Source organism: Haliotis rufescens, unplaced genomic scaffold (genome assembly GCF_023055435.1).
Source record: "Haliotis rufescens isolate VD_foot unplaced genomic scaffold, xgHalRufe1.0.p SCAF_3, whole genome shotgun sequence".
In the NCBI taxonomy this organism is placed as follows: Eukaryota; Metazoa; Mollusca; class Gastropoda; order Lepetellida; family Haliotidae; genus Haliotis; species Haliotis rufescens.
Window position 1 is genome coordinate 59,593,115 of NW_025964001.1, and position 23,085 is coordinate 59,616,199.

General features: G+C 41.0%; 1 protein-coding gene across 4 annotated transcripts in view; it reads right to left on the reverse strand.

Annotated features, from left to right (window-relative positions):
• LOC124124624 (transient receptor potential cation channel subfamily M member 4-like) overlaps positions 1–23,085 on the reverse strand; it is a 79,340-nt gene that overhangs the window by 24,605 nt on the left and 31,650 nt on the right. For all 4 annotated transcript variants that reach the window (XR_007223201.1, XR_007223202.1, XM_048403183.1 and 1 more), the window contains exons 9-20: positions 22,830–22,927; positions 20,457–20,611; positions 18,210–18,314; positions 14,435–14,577; positions 13,244–13,303; positions 11,352–11,502; positions 10,501–10,607; positions 9,231–9,331; positions 7,581–7,809; positions 1,903–1,976; positions 1,170–1,269; positions 74–202 (exon numbers count right to left, since the gene is read on the reverse strand). Coding sequence is in view for 2 of the 4 variants with exons in the window: in XM_048403183.1 (XP_048259140.1) it covers positions 74–202; positions 1,170–1,269; positions 1,903–1,976; positions 7,581–7,809; positions 9,231–9,331; positions 10,501–10,607; positions 11,352–11,502; positions 13,244–13,303; positions 14,435–14,577; positions 18,210–18,314; positions 20,457–20,611; positions 22,830–22,927 (1,452 nt within the window). In the remaining 2 variants the exon portion in view is untranslated. The remainder of the gene's footprint in view (positions 1–73; positions 203–1,169; positions 1,270–1,902; positions 1,977–7,580; positions 7,810–9,230; positions 9,332–10,500; positions 10,608–11,351; positions 11,503–13,243; positions 13,304–14,434; positions 14,578–18,209; positions 18,315–20,456; positions 20,612–22,829; positions 22,928–23,085) is intronic.

Genomic DNA, 23,085 nt, shown 5'->3' on the forward strand with positions numbered 1-23,085 from the left:
CCCGACTTCCTCCCTGAGATCGAAACCCCACCCCACACATACCACCCTCTATAACAAGCTGTGGTGTTCTCACCTGTCTGACTTCCTCCCCTAGATAGGTGGCCACCCACGCACACAGCACCCCCTGTAATGGGGTGAACTTCTCCTGTAGATCTACAAGCAGCACATAACTGAACAACAGTAGAAACGAAATGAACATCACCTGAAAGAAATAGATAACGCCAATGGAGATGGGTGGTAGAAAGAATGTTATCAACATAGCTTTACATTCAAAAGATACAGAAAACAGAACCAAGTTACCTTATTCAAAGTAATAAGCGCCCCGTTCTAATAAGTGCCCACGGTGATATTTGCAAATATATTGGCTAGTGAACAATCCCAATAAGCACGCCTTCAGATTGATAAATGTACACAAGACTTATTTATTCACATACAATACTCACTCGTGTGTTATATGCACCCTTAATTATGGGCAATTAAATTCTGGAAAAATATATCTGTCGTACATAAACATTTCAGGCTGTCAATATAAACCTTGAAATTTATCTTTCAACTCTGTTTTTTTTTCACCAAAATAATATTCTAATAAGAGCCCCCTATTTCTAATTTTGATAGCGCCCTGTGTGCTTATTACGTCGAATACAGTATTACATCTTATAAACTGAAAAAGTTAAAATAATGAGTTGATAATGATGATAAACATGATAAATAGAATCTCATCTGAGTGTCTTTTGACATCAAATTTAATTATCAACACTCGTCAATAATAGTATAAACACCTCGTTTAGCCTTGGATATCAGAACACACTTGGGTGAGATTCTCTGTCCCATTGTTTTGAAGAGCTAGCGTATACACTTCCTGTCTGATGTTTGTTTGTTGTTTAACGCCGCACTCAGCAATATTGCAGCTATATGACGGTGGTCTGTAAATAATCTAGACTGGACCAGACAATCCAGTGATTGACATCATGAGCATCGATCCACGCAATTGGGATAGATGCAACAACCAAGTCAGCAAACCTGACCCCCCGATCGTGTTATCGTGTTAGTCGCATTTTATGGCAAGCATGGGTTACTGAAGACCTATTCTATCCCAGATCTTCACGGGTCAGGGTGCTGTGTGAGGGAGCCTGGGGCTGGTACAGTAGATGGATGGTAGTAGCACTTACCAGGTTGAGTGTATACTTGACGACAGGAGCCGTGTAGAACAGCACAGCTTTCTCACAGAGGAACTTGTGTTTCTTCCTCTCGCCTGGATCCAAGGAGAACCTGCAAGTCAGAATGAAGTCAGCACCTCGTCCAACTGTGGGGAACATCAAATGCCCAATGTTGCATGCAGAAATAACAATAGTCCATTTATATTGCACATATTTCCACACCACTCAGGGGCATGCTCAAAGTGCTATTATTACCCTGGTCACTGGATCAGTGTGCACTTATTCTCAGCTCCCTGGGGAATATACAATCCAAGCTGCCTGTTAGGCGCTAAAAGGTTAATCTCATCCTTCCAGGTACCCATTCACTGCTGGGTGAACAGAGGCACATTTCGAGCAAAGTCACTTGCCCAAGGAGACACCACATGTGGTTCATGTGCTTCAGTGTGGGGCAGGAACGAAGCCCTAAAAACTCTCAGCAGCCAACCTGCCGAATGGCAGTCAGCCAGACAAGCTTAACTTCACGTGATCTGTGACCTGTGCGCTATGCACAGGACCATGTGCCACCATTAGTGAGTACAAACATCCTTCTCAATAGAGGCCGCAATGCTAAAATCCAATCAGGGACTACAACGTGCTAGCCCTGCACAGATGGTCCTTGCGACTGTCATTTGAGACAAACCGTTGTGATCGATGTACTGTCTGTGATACAAAATGGTGCTGGAAACAAGACGCATTTTGCACCAACCCTTTTCTGTCCTTCTTGTTGATCTGGAAGAGGATGAGGGAAACGCCTGGAATGAGCCCCAGCATCAAGGTCAGCTGTAATAGTGACGAGGAGACATAGCAGCTGTAATAGTGACGAGGAGACATAGCAGCTGTAATAGTGATGAGGAGACATAGCAGCTGTAATAGTGATGAGGAGACATAGCAGCTGTAATAGTGATGAGACATAGCAGCTGTAATAGTGATGAGGAGACATAGCAGCTGTAATAGTGATGACGAAACATAGCAGCTGTAATAGTGATGAGGAGACATAGCAGCTGTAATAGTGATGAGGAGACATAGCAGCTGTAATAGTGATGAGGAGACATAGCAGCTGTAATAGTGATGAGGAGACATAGCAGCTGTAATAGTGACAAGGAGACGTAAAGACATAGACAGCAGTGGACATTTACCCTACAGCAGTAATAGTGATGTTGAAACAAAGAGAGCACGTGGACATTACCCTACAGCTGTAATAGTGACATAGAGACATAGACAGCTGATGGACATTTACCCCACAGCAGTAATAGTGACATAGAGACATAGACAGCATGTGGACATTTACCCCACAGCTGTAATAGTGACAAAGAGACATAGACAGCTGATATACATTTACCCCACAGCTGTAATAGTGACATAGAGACATAGACAGCACGTGGACATTTACCCCACAGCTGTATTAGTGACAAAGAGACATAGACAGCACGTGGACATTACCCTACAGCTGTAATAGTGACATAGAGACATAGACAGCTGTTGGACATTTACCCCACAGCAGTAATAGTGACATAGAGACATAGACAGCACGTGGACATTTACCCCACAGCTGTAATAGTGACATAGAGACATAGACAGCACGTGGACATTACCCTACAGCAGTAATAGTGACAAAGAGACATAGACAGCTGATATACATTTACCCCACAGCTGTAATAGTGACGTAGAGACATAGACAGCTGATAGACATTTACCCTACAGCTGTAATAGTGACGTAGAGACATAGACAGCTGATAGACATTTACCCTACAGCTGTAATAGTGACGTAGAGACATAGACAGCTGATAGACATTTACCCCACAGCTGTAATAGTGACGTAGAGACATAGCCAGCTGATAGACATTTACCCCACAGCTGTAATAGTGATGTAGAGACATAGACAGCTGATAGACATTTACCCCACAGCTGTAATAGTGACGTAGAGACATAGACAGCTGATAGACATTTACCCCACATCTGTAATAGTGACGTAGAGACATAGACAGCTGATAGACATTTACCCCACAGCTGTAATAGTGACGTAGAGACATAGACAGCAGGTGGACATTTACCCCACAGCTGTAATAGTGACATAGAGACATAGACAGCAGGTGGACATTACCCTACAGCAGTAATAGTGACATAGAGACATAGACAGCTGATAGACATTTACCCCACAGCTTTAATAGTGACGTAGAGACATAGACAGCACGTGGACATTACCCTACAGCTGTAATAGTGACAAAGAGACATAGACAGCAAATGGACATTTACCCCACGGCAGTAATAGTGACATAGAGACAAAGACAGCTGATAGACATTTACCCCACAGCTGTAATAGTGACATAGAGACATAGACAGCAGGTGGACATTACCCTACAGCTGTAATAGTGACATAGAGACAAAGACAGCTGATAGACATTTACCCCACAGCTGTAATAGTGACGTAGAAACAAAGACAGCTGATAGACATTTACCCCACAGCTGTAATAGTGACGTAGAGACATAGACAGCACGTGGACATTTACCCCACAGCAGTAATAGTGACATAGAGACAAAGACAGCTGATAGACATTTACCCCACAGCTGTAATAGTGACGTAGAGACATAGACAGCTGATAGACATTTACCCCACAGCTGTAATAGTGACGTAGAGACATAGACAGCACGTGGACATTACCCTACAGCAGTAATAGTGACATAGAGACATAGACAGCAGGTGGACATTTATCCTACAGCTGTAATAGTGATGTAGAGACATAGACAGCTGATAGACATTTACCCCACAGCAGTAATTGTGACATAGAGACATAGACAGCACGTGGACATTTACCCCACAGCTGTAATAGTGATGTAGAGACATAGACAGCTGATAGACATTTACCCCACAGCAGTAAAAGTGATGTAGAGACATAGACAGCTGATAGACATTTACCCCACAGCAGTAAAAGTGATGTAGAGACATAGACAGCTGATAGACATTTACCCCACAGCTGTAATAGTGACATAGAGATATAGACAGCATGTGGACATTTACCCTACGATGAGGAGACATAGCAGCTGTAATAGTGATGTAGAGACATAGACAGCATGTGGACATTACCCTACAGCTGTAATAGTGTCATAGAGACATAGACAGCAAATGGACATTACCCTACGATGAGGAGACATAGCAGCTGTAATAGTGATGTAGAGACATAGACAGCAGGTGGACATTTACCCTACAGCTGTAATAGTGATGTAGAGACATAGACAGCTGATAGACATTTACCCTACAGCAGTAATAGTGATGTAGAGACATAGACAGCTGATAGACATTTACCCTACAGCAGTAATAGTGATGTAGAGACATAGACAGCTGATAGACATTTACCCTACAGCTGTAATAGTGATGTAGAGACATAGACAGCTGATAGACATTTACCCTACAGCAGTAATAGTGATGTAGAGACATAGACAGCTGATAGACATTTACCCTACAGCAGTAATAGTGATGTAGAGACATAGACAGCTGATAGACATTTACCCCACAGCTGTAATAGTGACGTAGAGACATAGCCAGCTGATAGACATTTACCCCACAGCTGTAATAGTGATGTAGAGACATAGACAGCACGTGGACATTTACCCCACAGCTTTAATAGTGATGTAGAGACATAGACAGCTGATAGACATTTACCCTACAGCTGTAATTGTGATGTAGAGACATAGAGAGCTGATAGACATTTACCCCACAGCTGTAATAGTGACATAGAGATATAGACAGCATGTGGACATTTACCCTACGATGAGGAGACATAGCAGCTGTAATAGTGATGTAGAGACATAGACAGCATGTGGACATTACCCTACAGCTGTAATAGTGTCATAGAGACATAGACAGCAAATGGACATTACCCTACGATGAGGAGACATAGCAGCTGTAATAGTGATGTAGAGACATAGACAGCAGGTGGACATTTACCCTACAGCTGTAATAGTGATGTAGAGACATAGACAGCTGATAGACATTTACCCTACAGCAGTAATAGTGATGTAGAGACATAGACAGCTGATAGACATTAACCCCACAGCTGTAATAGTGATGTAGAGACATAGACAGCTGATAGACATTTACCCCACAGCTGCAATAGTGACGTAGAGACATAGACATCACGTGGACATTTACCCTACTGCAGTAATAGTGTCATAGAGACATAGACAGCTGATAGACATTAACCCAACAGCTGTAATAGTGATGTAGAGACATAGACAGCTGATAGACATTTACCCCACAGCTGTAATAGTGATGTAGAGACATAGACAGCTGATAGACATTTACCCCACAGCTTTAATAGATTGATCTATCCTGTCTAGACACCATGACACACAACATCAGCCAGGCACATAAAAGGTTGATTGTATGATTCTGAAAGGTGTGCATCATAAAGACCTATTCTGACCTGGAATTCTAACACAGTAAAAACATTAATCACAAACATCAATACCCAGTTTGCAATACCATCTAGATGTGCATCAGGTCTGGTGCAAACAGACCAGAAGCATACAGGAACTAGAGGGAGGGAGTCAGGAAGTTTTAATGCTGCTTTTAACAAAATTCCAGCCATTTCATAACTGAAACAGGCTTTACATGTAGTACCAATGTGGGAATAGAACCTGAGTCTCCAGCATGATGGTCGAATGCTTTGACCACAAGCCCACCCCACTGCCCCTACACACAACTGAAGTAGCAATAGCATCAGCAGGAACATAGTAATTCAATGTAGCATTGGAATCTCTGTAGTGATTATAACAATTTAAAAAGACTCATCTGGTGCAATTTGGAAATGGAGTTTGGTATCCCACTTTTGGTTCATTGCCATCAGATACCATCTTCCTGACGACAAAGGTGCTAACTGACTTTGTAAGAAAGTCAGTTAACACCTTTGCTGTGGGAAGATGTCAGATACCTCCAGTTCAGTAAAGAAAGAAAGAATGCTCTTCAGTATTTTTCAAAATCCCAAATCATCCAAATATACCAACTCCCCACCAGACTGATCCTTAGCAAGTTTCAACAAGAAATATTTAAAGGTTTTGGAGTTCTGCTTGCTTTCACCATGAAAAATCATGACAACAATAGAAATTAAAAAGAATAAAAATCCCAAGTCATCAAAAGGCACCAGGTCACCACTAAATAGACCTATATAGAAAGTTTCAACAAGAAATATTTAACCGTTTTGGAGTTCGGCTACAGCAACGGAAAACGGATGGCTGACAGACAGAGGGACATGGTGATCACTACATAAAAAAAGAATATATAATCATCAAATGAAAGGCTTATCCTAAAAAGCACTCTTTGCTCCAAGGTATCACTTACCATCAGCAAAGATCTTTCCACTGCCATTTTGTCACAAACAAAAGTGTGGTCTATGGTGGTCCAATGGCTGGCGATCATATGACTGACATGTCACCGACTAGGGCTGGGAGAAGTCCAAACTAACTATCCGGGTACCTGCCCCCCTATTACCCGACCCTACCTGGGTACCTGCTGTAGGTCATATGTTGGGCACAAAATGTTCAATTGGGAATTGTTTTACCGGAGCCATGGCAAAAAGTGTTCAGATGTATAAAACGATCTGCATACACTGAAGTTGACTGAAGCTTTGTCTTAACTCAAACATTTAAAAGTCAGAAGGAATGTGTGCATAGTCAAAAAGAAATGCGAACATTAGCGACTTGTACTAGTGTAACCATGGAATTTTTTTGTCATTGTCATTTAACCATATATCACATGACAAACCATGGGTCCGGGTAGTCCTATGGGTACTCGGGTCCTACTCAGGACCCACCGGACCCGAGTACCTGTCCAAGCCCTATCACTGACATGCACAAACAATGAGACAGACTATATCTAACCACACATTTATATGGCCTGCTGTTCATTAAATGTTGAAAATTCCTTGAAATGTCTGTTTGTTGTTTAACGCCACACTCCAACTATACTCAACTACAAAAGAAACGCACATGCCCGATAAGTTTGAAGGGTTATATCTTGGAAACTATATGAGCTAGAAAGATATTTTTTGTAGGTGATTAAAGCTAAAATAATGAATTTAACAAATCTTTTAGTAACGATCAAAACTGATCATGCTAATGTATTAAACATTAATTTTGAGTTTCTTTGAGTAATGTGTTTCTTTAGCAGTTGGGTATATATTCCAGCTACAAATGTATATGATGGTGGTCTGCAAATAATCGAGTCTGGACATCATGAGCATCGATATAGACAGATGGGATATGATGACATGGGCTGCTGAAGACCATTTCTCACCCGGATCTTCATGTGGATCCTTGAAATGAGGCTCATGAATCGAGCAATGTATATTTCATGTTTTCAACCACCAAGACTTTAATCTCTTCACTTACTTTTTTGAAGGAGGACTTGGATGCATTGATCCCCCCGAACCAGATCTTGTCGAGGAGCGACTTGCAGGCTTGCTGGGAAATGAACCCGCGACTCTTCAGCTGTACCGCCAGCTGCAGACAGGACTTGTTCCCCCACCACTTGGTCCTCCGCAGCAGCAAATTGAACGTTTCCTCTTCATCCACCTCGTAACATTTTTTTAACATTTCCACTGCCAAGTCATCAAACTTTCTAAAAAAGTTGAATTAAAATTCAATGCATGAGGCACTGCAGTGTTAGTGACAACTTTGACAGACAAATCTGTATCTGCATTCACGGTAAGTTTGTCTGTTTGTTTGTTTGTTGTTTAACGCCGCACTCAGCAATATTCCAGCTATATGACGGCGGTCTGTAAGTAATCAAGTCTGGACCAGACAATCCAGTGACTCACAACATGAGCATCGATCCACGCAATTGGGATCGATGACGTGCATCAACCAAGTCAGCAAGCCTGACCACCTGATCCTGTTAGTCGCCTCTTATGACAAGCATGGGTTCCTAAAGACCTATTCTAACCCGGATCTTCATGGGCTCATGGTAAGTGAAATCTGTAATATTTTTGTCAAAGTATGTATCAAGCTGTTCCCGAGCTGTGCAATGACAGCACTTCTGATTTCAAGACCACGAAACAATTAAAACCCGTCACATAATTTTCAGCCCAAAACAATGTCAAGTTCATAAAATGCATAAAACACTATTCTTTAATATTAACAGTAGTGGCATAAAAAATGTGTAAAAAAATTAAAAAATGGAAACTTATGTTTGTACCAATTCCATATCAAAACTAAAAAAAACACATATATATTAGCGTGAATAGCTTTCATATCAGTGCCATGGGTTTGAAAGCATTGACAAATAGATAACTAGACAGAACAACGATGTCACCCATGCTGTAGTGGACCAGGCCATGGGACAAGCTTCAGGTGAGTTAAACACTCTGCCCTCTAACATCCATTCTCCATATCTGGCATTGAGTAGTATAGGTAATGAGGGTTCTGGCTCACTTCCACTGGAGCCAGATTTATTACCTATACTGCTACTACAGGGGGGATTTTTTATGCGTAAATGATGATGTGATTCAATGATAGTCATGAGATGTATTAAACGAAACATCAATATTAATTAATAATGGATAAAATTTACTATAGCCCACGAGGATATTGGAAAGGTGTAGGAGCAATAAAAAAATTAGCCACCGCGGCTAAGGTATCTAAAGATGTGGCCAAGGATTGGTTAAAGAAACAAGCGATGTGGCAGATATATTTACCGGCACCGCGTTATATACCGAGGAAGAAGTTTCATATTTTTACAACGAATGAAGTTCATCAGGCTGACCTCTTGTTTCTTCCCCACGATAAGGTAAAACGCAAAACGTATAAATACGCTTTAACCGTAGTGGATGTGGCTAGTCAATACAAAGACTTAATCTTATGACTATCATTAAATCGCATCATCATTTACGCATAAAAAATCCCCCCTGTAGTAGCAGTATAGGTAATAAATCTGGCTCCAGTGGAAGTGAGCCAGAACCCCCATTACCTATACTACTCATTGGACTCAGTGGGTGACCAAAGTTGATGAAATAAAATATTAGCTGTGTGAGGAATACCAACCCAGCATTATGGTGTAACACTGTTTCAGTGTCCAAGTTGTCTTCCTTCTTTGCAAGTTCCCGCAGTACTGCCTCCCCAACCAGAGCAGTTGCTATTTTGTCCTACAAATATACATTGTCTAACACTGAGCAAGGCCTGACAATGCCTCCCCAACCAGAGCAGGTGCTATTTTGTCCTACAAATATACATTGTCTAACACTGAGCAAGGCCTGACAATGCCTCCCCAACCAGAGCAGGTGCTATTTTGTCCACAAACACACATTGTCTAACACTGAACATGACAACGCCTCCCCAACCAGAGCAGGTGCTATTTTGTCCTACAAACATACATTGTCTAACACTGAACATGACAACGCCTCCCCAACCAGAGCAGGTGCTATTTTGTCCTACAAACATACATTATCTAACACTGAACATGACAACGCCTCCCCAACCAGAGCAGGTGCTATTTTGTCCTACAAACATACATTGTCTAACACTGAACAAGGCCTGACAACGTAGATCACAACAAAGATTGTAGATCAATTTTAATACCAACTTAACAAACTCAGTTATTTCTATGAGAAAAGGTTAAGCTGTGAGAATATGGGCTGCCATTTGGTAAAAAAATACAAAGTTGAAATAAAGGACAAAAGTATGCAATATAATAGTCAAGTGAACATCTCTGCATAATTTTATAGTCTGATGTTGACACAGTGCTGTGTGAGCGCTATTCTCGCACAATGTTCACTTTGCAGATGTTTCGAAAAGAACGCAATACATCGTTCACCTCATCATGCAGTTATCATATACACAGTGGAACAAGGCGACTAAACTCGGAATGTTTAACAAATTGCAGTGCCATCTGGCGTTCTTTATTGTCAACGTCCTTTAGCAGTTCAGCGTCCTTTCGTGCCCACTGATATTCTTAAGGACACATTGTTCTTTCTTTTCATATGACGGCTTTTCTTAACATTCGACTATTATATTGCGTACTTTTGTCAACTTTGTATTTTTTAACAGGCGTCTGTTTGTTTTGTATTTTGACCTTTATTAGTAACATTTAATAATAACATTTAGTAATAATTAATTCATAACATTTGACTATTATTGCATGCTTTTGTTTTATGTTTCAACTTTGTATTTTTTAACAAATGTCCGCCCATACTAAGAATCCTCTCTCAAAAGAAAAATGCACTCTTAGATATAATGCAACTTCGCACATAAGAGATCTTATCACAACATATCCCATGATACAGCAGGAAGCCAGATGATTAAGGTTGATGACTACCTCACTCCACTTCCACAACATCATAGCAAGCTTCTGCTTGTTGGTCAGAAGTGCCCACAGGAACATCTCTTGAATCGGGGGCAGACATGACCGGAAGTCTTGCGGCTCTGGAAGAGAAGATCAATATAATTAGGACAAGCTTACAGTGAGTGAGTCAGACTGGTTTTACGCCGCTTTTAGCAATATTCCAGCAATATCGTGGCGGGGGAGACCAGAAATGGGCTTAACACATTGTACCCATGTCAGGAATCGAACCCGGGTATTCTGTGTGACGAGCAAACGCTTTAACCTCTAGGCTACCCGACCACCCCACAAACTTAGAGATAACAATTCCCAATACAAATGAAACTGGACATAACTGAAATGAAATAAAACTGAGAGCATAAACTAAATCAATCTTCTGTGGCAAGGGCGTTAACTGACTATAAAAGTCCAGTTTCCATCCTTGCTGAGTTACATTTTGGCTGAACTAATTAGTCTATGCATAGTCCAATCAAAATCGCGTAACTAACTAGACATCCAGTTCAAAAACATCATGGATTTCAACGTGCAGATTTCTTTGACAGCAAAATTTGAAAGCATGTGTACTGCATTTTATTTCATTATATACCATGATTATCAATCAGATCGTCTTGACTGGGCGCCTCCATTTTGTTTGTAGCAAATACAAGTGATAAGAGAGATGGAATCTGATTGGTCAATAGGAGATACATAGAAGGGACATAACTCGTAATAGCCACTGGTGGCCCTACAATCGAGCCTCGAAAATTCCAGCCCAGTTTGTCAAGGGTAGGAACTGGACTTTTACGGTCAGTTAACGCCCTTGTCTCAGGAAGATGCCGTAAACCTACCTGTGAAAACTGTGTTCATATCTGAGGTGGTGACAACTGCCTGACACTGACACTGTTTGCCTGTACAGGTGAGTGGGTACCTGGTACCCAGAATATCTTGAAGAGCAGTTCGCACATCTGATACAGTATTTAACGCATGGCAATCAGTGCACTGAAACATATAACATATTTTATCATATAATGGGTAGGTTTCTCGGCAGGATAAAGCCAACGGATAAAAACGATATCCGTTGGGATCATATGCGGATAGAGATGCAAATATCAAAGGTCAAGTAGGGACTACTTTCACTGTTTATAAACAAACATGGCGTAGCCCTTGTCAGAATTAACGATCAGGAATCTGGAGAAACTACTGGGATAATTGCTATCATTATGAATAGAATAGTCTAATATACTGAAAACCAGTGTCTAATTTAGCAATGGCACTTGCCAAGCGGGATCCCTTTCAATATCTGTGCTTGTAGACCTCTGTGGCTTGGAACCTTTTCCACAAATTAAGACAGGTGGATTTGGCCGAAATATGTTGGAAATGTTACCTTCTTTCGTATTATCGCTGTGCATACATCTGACTGCACTTCATAACGTTATGACAGGACAGGCCGACTGTCAACAACGTCTGACTGTGGCCGTGACGTTTCATAGACTAGGGTTAGAGTAGCTTCCCTTTGGTAAAGGGCAGTAACTCTATCGGACAGGCCGATGGATTGCCGCGAAAGGCAAGTAGAACAATTTGTGTTGGCAATTGTTGTTTTGCATATATGTAGTTACGTCACTGTATAAGAAACAGGTTTCTGTTGGAACTATATTGGCTACTGTCACTGTCTGACTGACACATCACTTACCCTCTGACGTAATATATATTAATACGCACATTCCAGCAAAAATTGCAATGTTTAGGTAATGTTTTTGAGAGATGGAAAGTGATTTTCGAGCACAGAATTGAAGAATGACATTATATCATAAAGAGGTTATCACTCTTGTGTGTTATCACTCCTTGTATTAGGAATAAACATTATGTATTCAGCTCGCCAAGGCTTGCTAAACACAACGTTTATTCCTAACACAGGACATTTACCATCCCCAAACACACTTTTGTGATAACCTCTATGAATACACTGTAAATCAAATGATCAAACAAGCTTGCAACCACTTCTTAAATATACACTCTGATGAATGCAGAAGGCATAGTTATAAATGCAGTGTGTATCACTGTGAAGGCTTTGGGTGTTCACCAGAAGTATTCTCTGGTTCCTCGTTATTTGAAACAAGGGTCATTTGGTTCCTAGATGTATATATATTTCAGTTCCTAGGATATCAAGGCTATATTAAGTGTGGTGCTACAAATTACATGTGTCACAAGCGGGATCAACAAGATTTTACAAGCTTAATGGGGTGTTAAACAACAAGACTGAAGGTTGAGCGGCTGATGACACAAATGTTCAAACAAATACAGACAAAATAGGAAAGCAAAATAGTGTCACTTCAATGTCGCCCACTGCACATAAAGCCAACAGTTAATGTTAATGAAAGCCACTGTCAGAATTGATATCAAATAGTTATTATATAACCATTTTAATGAAATATTTTTCTTAATTTTTGCCTTTTTCACATTCTGCGAAATAACACACATCCTGGCAGCCATGAATACCGTTCAGAAACTTGAGTGCAGATGCCTTCATGAACACAATGCCATTTAGAAAGTGGTCAAATGTGACAAATGTTATATTTGGGATAACACTTTCTCAGTAAAGTACAGGTACTAGTCCTATCTGGGATTCGAACCTCCACTATCAATATTTGAAAAGGTTGTAGGTATACAGGAAAAAGTGAGAACGAAGACATCTTTCAAGCTGCTGGCCACCTAGTCTGATTACTATCAGAATGTCACTTACACAAGATTTTCTTTCTTTGGCTGCTTTCAAATACTTTCTGCAGGGCCCCAGATGTTCAAACTGAAATAATGACAGAACTATTTTACCACAAAAAGTATAAAATTATGATTCGAGTGTCCTGTCTTCCTAACCCTGTTGACCGCCTCCGTGGTCCAGTGGTAGAGCGTCCGCCCGGAGAGCGGAAGGGCCGGGTTTCGATCCCCGGCCGTGTCATACCAAAAGACGTTAAAAGATGGTACTTGTTGTTACCCTGTCTGGCGCTCGGCATTAAAGGGGTAAAACAAGGACTGGTCGGCTCGTAATCATTATACTGTGTCTGAGTGGGGTATTCATGTTAAAAAACTGTGGCATGGTACCTCAGTGAGCTAGCACTATAAATCGGCATCAGTCCGGACTAGTACAAGCAGCCACACAAACACACACACGTACATGCACGTCGCTATATAAGTGAAATAATCTTGGACGCGACGTTAAACCCCATTTCACCTCACCTCCTAACCCTGTTATACAGCTGTATACTGTTCATGGTGAAATGTTCCATTATCTCACCTTGTTATACAGCTGTATGATGTCTGTGGAGAAATAATCTATGATCTCACCCTGTTCTACAGCTGTATGATGTCGATGGTGAAAATTTCTCGGATCTCCCCATTATACAGCTGTACAGTGTCCATGGTGAAAAGTTCTATGATCTCACCTTGTTATACAGCTGTACAGTGTCTATGATGAAATGTTCTCTGATCTCCCCATTATACAGCTGTACAGTGTCTATGGTGAAAAGTTCTATGGTCCCACCTTGTTATACAGCTGTACAGTGTCTATGGTGAAATGTTCTATGATCTCACCTTGTTATACAGCTGTACAGTGTCTATGTGAAATGTTCTATGATCTCACCTTGTTATACAGCTGTACAGTGTCTATGGTGAAAAGTTCTATGATCTCACCTTGTTATACAGCTGTACAGTGTCTATGGTGAAATGTTCTATGATCTCACCTTGTTATACAGCTGTACAGTGTCTATGTGAAATGTTCTATGATCTCACCTTGTTATACAGCTGTACAGTGTCTATGTGAAATGTTCTATGATCTCACCTTGTTTTAGAGCTGTACAGTCTCTATGGTGAAATGTTCTATGATCTCACCTTGTTATACAGCTGTACAGTGTCTATGTGAAAAGCTCTAAGATCTCACCCTGCTGTACAGTTGTATGATGTTGTCCATGGTGAAATGTTGGTTCAGGTTGCCAAGGCCCTTCAAGATGGCCTCCACCACGGCAGCGCTGCTGTTGAACATCGTCTCCAACAGGAAGTAGGTGTGAGGGTTGATCTGTGTTCCTGACAACCACACATGCAAACTTGTAGGTCTGGTGATGTCACACTGTCATACCACAATACATGTCAGGGTTCCGCTGTACAAAGCAGTCTTAGAGCTGGGGTGATCGACACTCCCATACCTTATCATAGGCTTACGACAGTCATAGCACAAGAGTTGTTTTGCACCAGGGCGCCCAGGCGTGGACTTACGACGGTCATAGCACAAGAGTTGTTTTGTACCAGGGCGCCCAGGCGTGGACTTACGACGGTCATACCACAAGAGTTGTTTTGTACCAGGGCGCCCAGGCGTGGACTTACGACGGTCATACCACAAGAGTTGTTTTGTACCAGGGCGCCCAGGCGTGGACTTACGACGGTCATACCACAAGAGTTGTTTTGTACCAGGGCGCCCAGGCGTGGACTTACGACGGTCATACCACTAGGGTTGTTTTGTACCAGGGCGCCCAGGCGTGGACTTACGACGGTCATACCACAAGAGTTGTTTTGTACCAGGGCGCCCAGGCGTGGACTTACGACGGTCATACCACAAGAGTTTTTTTGTACCAGGGCGCCCAGGCGTGGACTTACGACGGTCATACCACAAGAGTTGTTTTGTACCAGGGCGCCCAGGCATGGACTTACGACGGTCATACCACAAGAGTTGTTTTGTACCAGGGCGCCCAGGCGTGGACTTACGACAGTCATACCACTAGGGTTGTTTTGTACCAGGGCGCCCAGGCGGGAACCTACGACGGTCATACCACAAGAGTTGTTTTGCACCAGGGCGCCCAGGCGTGGACTTACGACAGTCATACCACTAGGGTTGTTTTGTACCAGGGCGCCCAGGCGGGAACCTACGACGGTCATACCACAAGAGTTGTTTTGCACCAGGGCGCCCAGGCATGGACTTACGACAGTCATACCACTAGGGTTGTTTTGTACCAGGGCGCCCAGGCGGGAACCTACGACGGTCATACCACTAGGGTTGTTTTGTACCAGGGCGCCCAGGCGTGAACTTACGACAGTCTTAGCACTAGGTTGTTTTGTACCAGGGCGCCCAGGCCTATCAGTAAGTGCCACTGCCAAGATTTCCCAGCATTTAAACCTCACTACCCAGAACCATTTGTCTGGTAAAGCAAAAGGTACCTGGCTAAAAATGCCCTATTTCTGACTGCTCTGATGCTCTTTCCAAACCTTAGAACTACCATCATGATATCGAACAATAGTTATTATTGTTAATAATTCTAAGAATACCACCTCTATTACATCTTTGCCATAAATCCTGTATTTTGGCTTCAGTCGCACTTACTAAAATCTTCAGATTTTTAACAGACATCCTCTTCACTGTCAATCACACAACTAGTTGTTCCCAAATAGCATCTTAACCAATCAAGCCATGACGTATGCAATGGCGGGAACTTCACTTCTTCCCAAATCTTACTGTGTCTGTTTTATAGAAAAATATTAGAATAATCTTAGATTAATGTGACTAAACAACTATATCAAAGGTGTACACACAAGGAAGAAGTAAAGGTCCCGCCATTGCATAAGTCATAGCTTGATTGGTTATGATGCCATTTGGGAACAACTAGTTGTGCGATTGACAGTGAAGAGGACACCTGTTGAAAATCTGAAAATTTTAGTTAGTGTGACTGAAGCCAAAATACAGGATTTATGGCAAAGATGTAATAGAGGTAGTAGTTTCGTAAGAATTATGTGATATTCAGATTGGCCTGGGTCATACTAATGTACTTTCATGTGCCTGAGAATTTCTCTCAGAACACTGTACTTCTACCTTAATGATATTATCAAATCTTGGTATAGTTCATAATCTCATCCCTCTGAATTATTAATACAACTTCATACTAATTATCTAAATATATAGTATTATTTCATGTCAATAATACATGGTCCAAATATAAAGGTCAAATTAACGCCAAACAAATTATAACAAAAAGATGGAACATTTAGCCCCACTACCACCTAACAACATTGAACATCAGATTTGAACCTCTTGAACAAATTCATGTGTCATCATTAATGTACAGAAGCCTTTTAGGGCCATTTCTTTTTTTCTTGAAATTTCAAGATACATACTAAATTGAAATTTCAAGATAATGTTCTTAAAATTTCAAGATAATAACTTGAAATTTCAAGTTAGTATCTTGAAATTTCAACTTTGTATGTATCTTGAAATTTCAAGTTAGTATCTTGAAATTTCAACACAACAACTTGAAATTTCAACTTAGTATCTTGAAATTTCAACACAACATCTTGAAATTTCAACTAAGTATCTAAGCCCTAAAAGGCTACCGTATTAATGGGAACAAGTATGTTTTCATCTTTATTGGTCCAGTGGTTTCTGAGATGCTAACTTGAAATTTCAACTTAGTATGTATCTTGAAATTTCAACACAACATCTTGAAATTTCAAGTTAGTATCTTGAAATTTTAAGAAGGTATCTTGAAATTTCAAGAAAAAAAACCCCCAAAAAACAAATGGCCCTAAAAGGCTTCCGTATCAATGGGAACAAGTATGTGAAATTTCATCTTTATTGGTCCAGTGGTTTCTGAGAAGATGTTTACAGACAACAATGGAGTCAAAACTGTATTTTGATACAAACATCCATACTGTATCAAAAAAATTGGTGCAAAAGATTATGGGAAAAAAGACCAAAAAATATTTTTGCAACATCATTTAGGACACAAATGGGTACATATAGTGATTGAACAGCTTTGAATAAACTGGGATCCGCCTTCATTTCCATTTACACAAAGTGTAAGCCTCATGCCTGGACATTCTCATATTGATTAAGATGTTTATTTTTTGAAAAATAACACTTTTTAAATATATGGTATGTTATCCGAAAACAACATACTTGCTGTGTATATAGGACTGATATTTCTTTAGCAAAACTTTGAGCCTAAACAGTTCTAAGTTTGTTGTACAATGTATGGGTATCCGCAGGTCGTTATACGACCCCCTTTCATTTATCAATTAAGTAGGGCTGATGATGAGGAAGGATTCTGCACTGCAGTGCCCAACATACATGTGTGAATACGAGATATATTTTTTGACAGTTAGCACCACTTTGGGCTTTCCTCTCACAGCCAGTGTGCACAGAAGCTGCCTACCCACCAGCCTATGGCAAGCACAATTTCAGTAATGCTAAAGATTCTGAAATGTCCTTAGCCTGACTGGCTTCCGTAATTTTAATGATGATTATTTTATATTTTATGCATACCTCCTTGTTGACGAAAATATAAAAAAGTTCTCCTCTATATGTAGATCAAAAGAACCATCAAATGTAAAAATTCAAATTAATATGCATTTCAAATTTAGGTTATGGAATCAGAGTTATCCCCCTTCATACTATTTGACTCTAGTTTACCTTATTGATACCCTCACAGACTCAAATTTCGAAAAAAACATAAACTTTAGCATATATATAAGCTACAGAAATGTGAAACTGGCCCACCTGAGCCCACTTGCACAAAGCGATCTTAGCGCTACGACTATCGTAAGCCTATGTTAAAGCATGGGAGTTAAGATCATCTTAGCGCTAAGATCGCTTTGTGCAAGTGGGCCAAGGCCAGCAATATGTTAAGACTATTTCACACACTGCTCACAGGTAAACATTCAAGTGGACTTACTTTCCTGTGGATTCTCCATGTTGTGAGTGTTCCCAGTCCAGATGTTCCCACTGCTGTTTGCAACGAAGGACTCCAGTAGTTTGTGTAGCTTGCTCTCCTGCTTAGCTGTAACAGCAAGGATATTAGCTGTAACAGCAAGGATATTCTGTAACAGCAAGGATATTAGCTGTAACAGCAGGGATATTAGCTGTAACAGCAAGGATATTAGCTGTAACAGCAAGGATATTAGCTGTAACAGCAAGCATATTCTGTAACAGCAAGGATATTAGCTGTAACAGCAGGGATATTAGCTGTAACAGCAAGGATATTAGCTGTAACAGCAAGGATATTCTGTAACAGCAAGGATATTAGCTGTAACAGCAGGGATATTAGCTGTAACAGCAAGGATATTAGCTGTAACAGCAAGCATATTCTGTAACAGCAAGGATATTCTGTAACAGCAAGGATATTAGCTGTAACAGCAAGGATATTCTGTAACAGCAGGGATATTAGCTGTATCAGCAAGGATATTAGCTGTAACACCAAGCATATTAGCTGTAACACCAAGGATATTAGCTGTAGCATTCCTAGAAAATCATGTACATATGTTAATGACTCACCTTCAACTCAGCAAGGTCAATTCAACATGAACAATTTTAGTGTTCATGATACATGTAAGCAAGGTCATTGCAAGACAAACATACCTCGGCACAGAACTGACCTTCAACCAAGGCCATTTCAAGACAGACATATCTAGGTGAAGAAATCACTTTCAAGTGAGGTCATGTCAAGACAAACATATCTAGGTGAAGAAATCACCTTCAAGTGAGGTCATGTCAAGACAAACATATCTAGGTGAAGAAATCACCTTCAAGTGAGGTCATTTCAAGACGAACATATCTAGGTGAAGAACTCACCTTCAAGTGAGGTCATGTCAAGACAAAAACATATCTAGGTGAAGAAATCACCTTCAAGTGAGGTCATTTCAAGACAAACATATCTAGGTGAAGAAATCACCTTCAAGTGAGGTCATGTCAAGAGAAACATATCTAGGTGAAGAACTCACCTTCAAGTGAGGTCATTTCAAGACAAACATATCTAGGTGAAGAAATCACCTTCAAGTGAGGTCATGTCAAGAGAAACATATCTAGGTGAAGAACTCACCTTCAAGTGAGGTCATGTCAAGACAAACATATCTAGGTGAAGAAATCACCTTCAGGTGAGGTCATGTCAAGACAAACATATCAAGGTAAAGAAATCAGCTTCAAGTGAGGTCATGTCAAGACAAACATGTGTAAGTGAAGAAATCAGCTTCAAGTGAGGTCATTTCAAGACAATCATATCTTGGTGAAGAACTCACCTGCAAGCAAGATGATTTCATGACAAACATGTCGAGGTGAATGACCGACATTTAAACAAACAAGAGCCACAGGTAAACACAAGCCAAATGAAGAACAACAAAAAACACACGTATGAACACGTCAAGGATTAGAGGCTCACCTTTGAGCAAAGCCCACACAACAACCACGTCAAGGATTAGAGGCTCACCTTTGAGCAAAGCCCACACAACAACCATGTCAAGGAATAGAGACTCACCTTTGAGCAAAGCCCACACAACAACCACGTCAAGGAATAGAGACTCACCTTTGAGCAAAGCCCACACAACAACCATGTCAAGGACTAGAGACTCACCTTTGAGCAAAGCCCACATAACAACCACATCAAGGAATAGAGACTCACCTTTGAGCAAAGCCCACACAATAACCATGTCAAGGACGAGAGACTCACCTTTGAGAAAAGCCCACATAACAACCATGTCAAGGAATAGAGACTCACCTTTGAGCAAAGCCCACATAACAACCATGTCAAGGACTAGAGACTCACCTTTGAGCAAAGCCCACACAACAACTATGTCAAGGACAAGAGACTCACCTTTGAGCAAAGCCCACACAACAACCACGTCAAGGACTAGAGACTCACCTTTGAGCAAAGCCCACACAACAACCATGTCAAGGACTAGAGACTCACCTTTGAGCAAAGCCCACACAACAACCACATCAAGGAATAGAGACTCACCTTTGAGCAAAGCCCACACAACAACCACGTCAAGGAATAGAGACTCACCTTTGAGCAAAGCCCACACAACAACCATGTCAAAGAAAAGAGACTCACCTTTGAGCAAAGCCCACACAACAACCACGTCAAGGACGAGAGACTCACCTTTGAGCAAAGCTAACACAACAACCATGTCAAGGACTAGAGACTCACCTTTGAGCAAAGCCCACACAACAACCATGTGCAGCCCCAGTGTCTGGGGTTGTGGGTCAAAGACAGTAAGCAGCTCAAAGTGGTTGAGTATGTCTCTGATCTTCATCTCATCATCGTCATCATCATTAACATCCATCTCCACGTTCAGATGGTACCTGAAGTAATGAGTACAAATAGGCTTAAGGCATAATGAATTAGTGCCAAAATACAGTTTTTCTTCTTCAAGCATGTCTAGCGATCAAGCAGAAATGCATTTGATCCATTTTGAAGAATCAAAATTATGCCTTGCATAATATTTTATGCTCACAGAATTTATTTTCATTTTATTTGAAGTAAAATATTTTTAATCTTACTTTACACATTCTGAAATTCCAGATATTAATTGTTGAACAAAAAGGATCAATTGATCTTGTAATTAGCACTCATTAATATGGATTTGCTGTAGGTCTTCGTACAATATCATATCAATAAACAACATGTTTAAGAATGTAGATGGTGTGTGCAAGAAATCCTAGCCATAACCTCTTAATGACAGTACTGACAAACGTACCAATGATAACCGACCCATGAAGATCCGGGTTCAAAAAGGTCTTCAGCAACCCATGCTTGAAGTAAAAGGCGACTAATGGGATCGGGTGGTCAGACTTGCATAGATCGATGCTCATGACATCAATGACTGTATTGTCTTGTCCAGACTCGATTATTTACAGACTGCCATCATATAGCTGGAATATTGCTGAGTGCACCATTAAACAACTAACAAAACAATGAAAACCAGGTACAAAAAGTGTTTCTGTTATCAATGAGATGCCATTGTTAGGATATCACTGATCTAGTTTGCTCCCGATCCAGTCCAGTTCTCACAGATTTCATTTAACTCAAAACCCATGGAACCCAAGGGTGGCAGTACTCAAGCTGAATGGGAAATAAGAGTCTAACAGAAGCAGACCTCAACATACTCCTCAACATTAGCTGAGGACCAAAAGAGTCATCTTTAGAATACATACAAGATACAGTGAACATGCTCATCCTTCCACCAATGTTATCTTAGGGGCTGGTCATTTATTTATTTTAGGGGGGGCACGGGTGGCCCAGTCGTTTAAGGCCAGAAACCTATGATTGTGGGTTCGAATCCCGGTTCGCCCTGATTATGTTTCTAGGTTTGTCAGCACCATACCCGTGCTCGTGGGTTTCACCGAAGTGGTAAATGTCTGAGACCTGCATCACTTCGGGCTTTCCTCCCACATTAAGCTGACACGCCGCGATATAACTGGAATACTGTTAAAAACGGCGTTAAACCCAACACACTCACTCACTCAGTATTTATTTTAGGGGGATACTGTAAATCTTGAAATTAACGCGAGCGTGAATTAAATGCGAACTATGCGAGTGGTCTTTGCTCACTTTGATCGCATTTATATCAACAATAAGACATTTTGGATAGCAGAAATACCATATTAGACATACGCTGAAAACAAACAACTATGTATTCCACATCACTGTTTATTGAGCAGCACTTGTAACAAGTATATAAACAGTGTCATTCAAACACTAATTACATCCTGTGAATTGTCACTGCTTGGGTCAAGACAAGAGTTCTACTCACTTATACCATCCCTGATCACACCTGCAAGTCCAGACAGACGCCACCCACACAACACGGTGTCTTTGTTCTTTACGACTGCGCCAAAGGCCGACACGAACCAGCACGCATGTATTGTTTTAGCGGAAGTACTCTACTCAGCGCTAATAAGCAGTCCTATTTGGTGTGTGATTGGATTAATGTTAGGTTGGATTAAGGTGAGGATTCTCCTTTGAACCTGACACAGGACGTTTTCTTTAGATATAAATCCACTGGTGCTTGAGAGGAGGGGGTTGTCGCATTCATACTGAGTCGCTCTTTTGGCTTGGGACCAGCGGTCGCATTCTTTTGGAGACACATTAATTTCACGTTTTACAGAATTGATCTCATGTTTTTCATGCCCCCTACCCCAAATACATGTAACACTTCTCCATGACCCCCATCCACCCATAGTTGTGATAACATTTAGGCGACCCCCATTAATCTCACTGAACCCCCCTCTCCTATAATACATTACTAATCCCAAATCATGATTTAGTTTCTTACTTGAGACCCGTGAAGATCCGGGTTAGAATAGGTCTTCTGCAACCCATGCTTGCGCAAAAAGCGACTGTGCTCCTTGTAAGTGGCGACTAATGGGATCGGGTGGTCAAGCTCACTGACTTGGTTGATGCATGTCATTGTATCCCAATGCTCATGATGTCAATCACTGGATAGTCTGGTCCAGAATCGATTATTTACAGACTGCCGTTAAGTGTGGCATTAAACAACAAACAAATAAACTTTCTTACTTGAAGCTGACTTTGCCAGTTGTGTCGAAAGTCTTGCTACAATTGGGTTTTTTTCTGAGATACACGGATGCAATCTTGTCAGCACAGCCTCCAGACCCCTGTATCAGGTAGGAAGATTCAGCATCTCAGTGCTTGCTGATGCTACTTCAACAACAACTATTACCATCTCAACACAACAAGGGTGATTTATCATCCAAACTGGCTTCCACAGCAAACTTCACTCAAGTGAGATGAAGCAATATCGCCAAGGAGATAC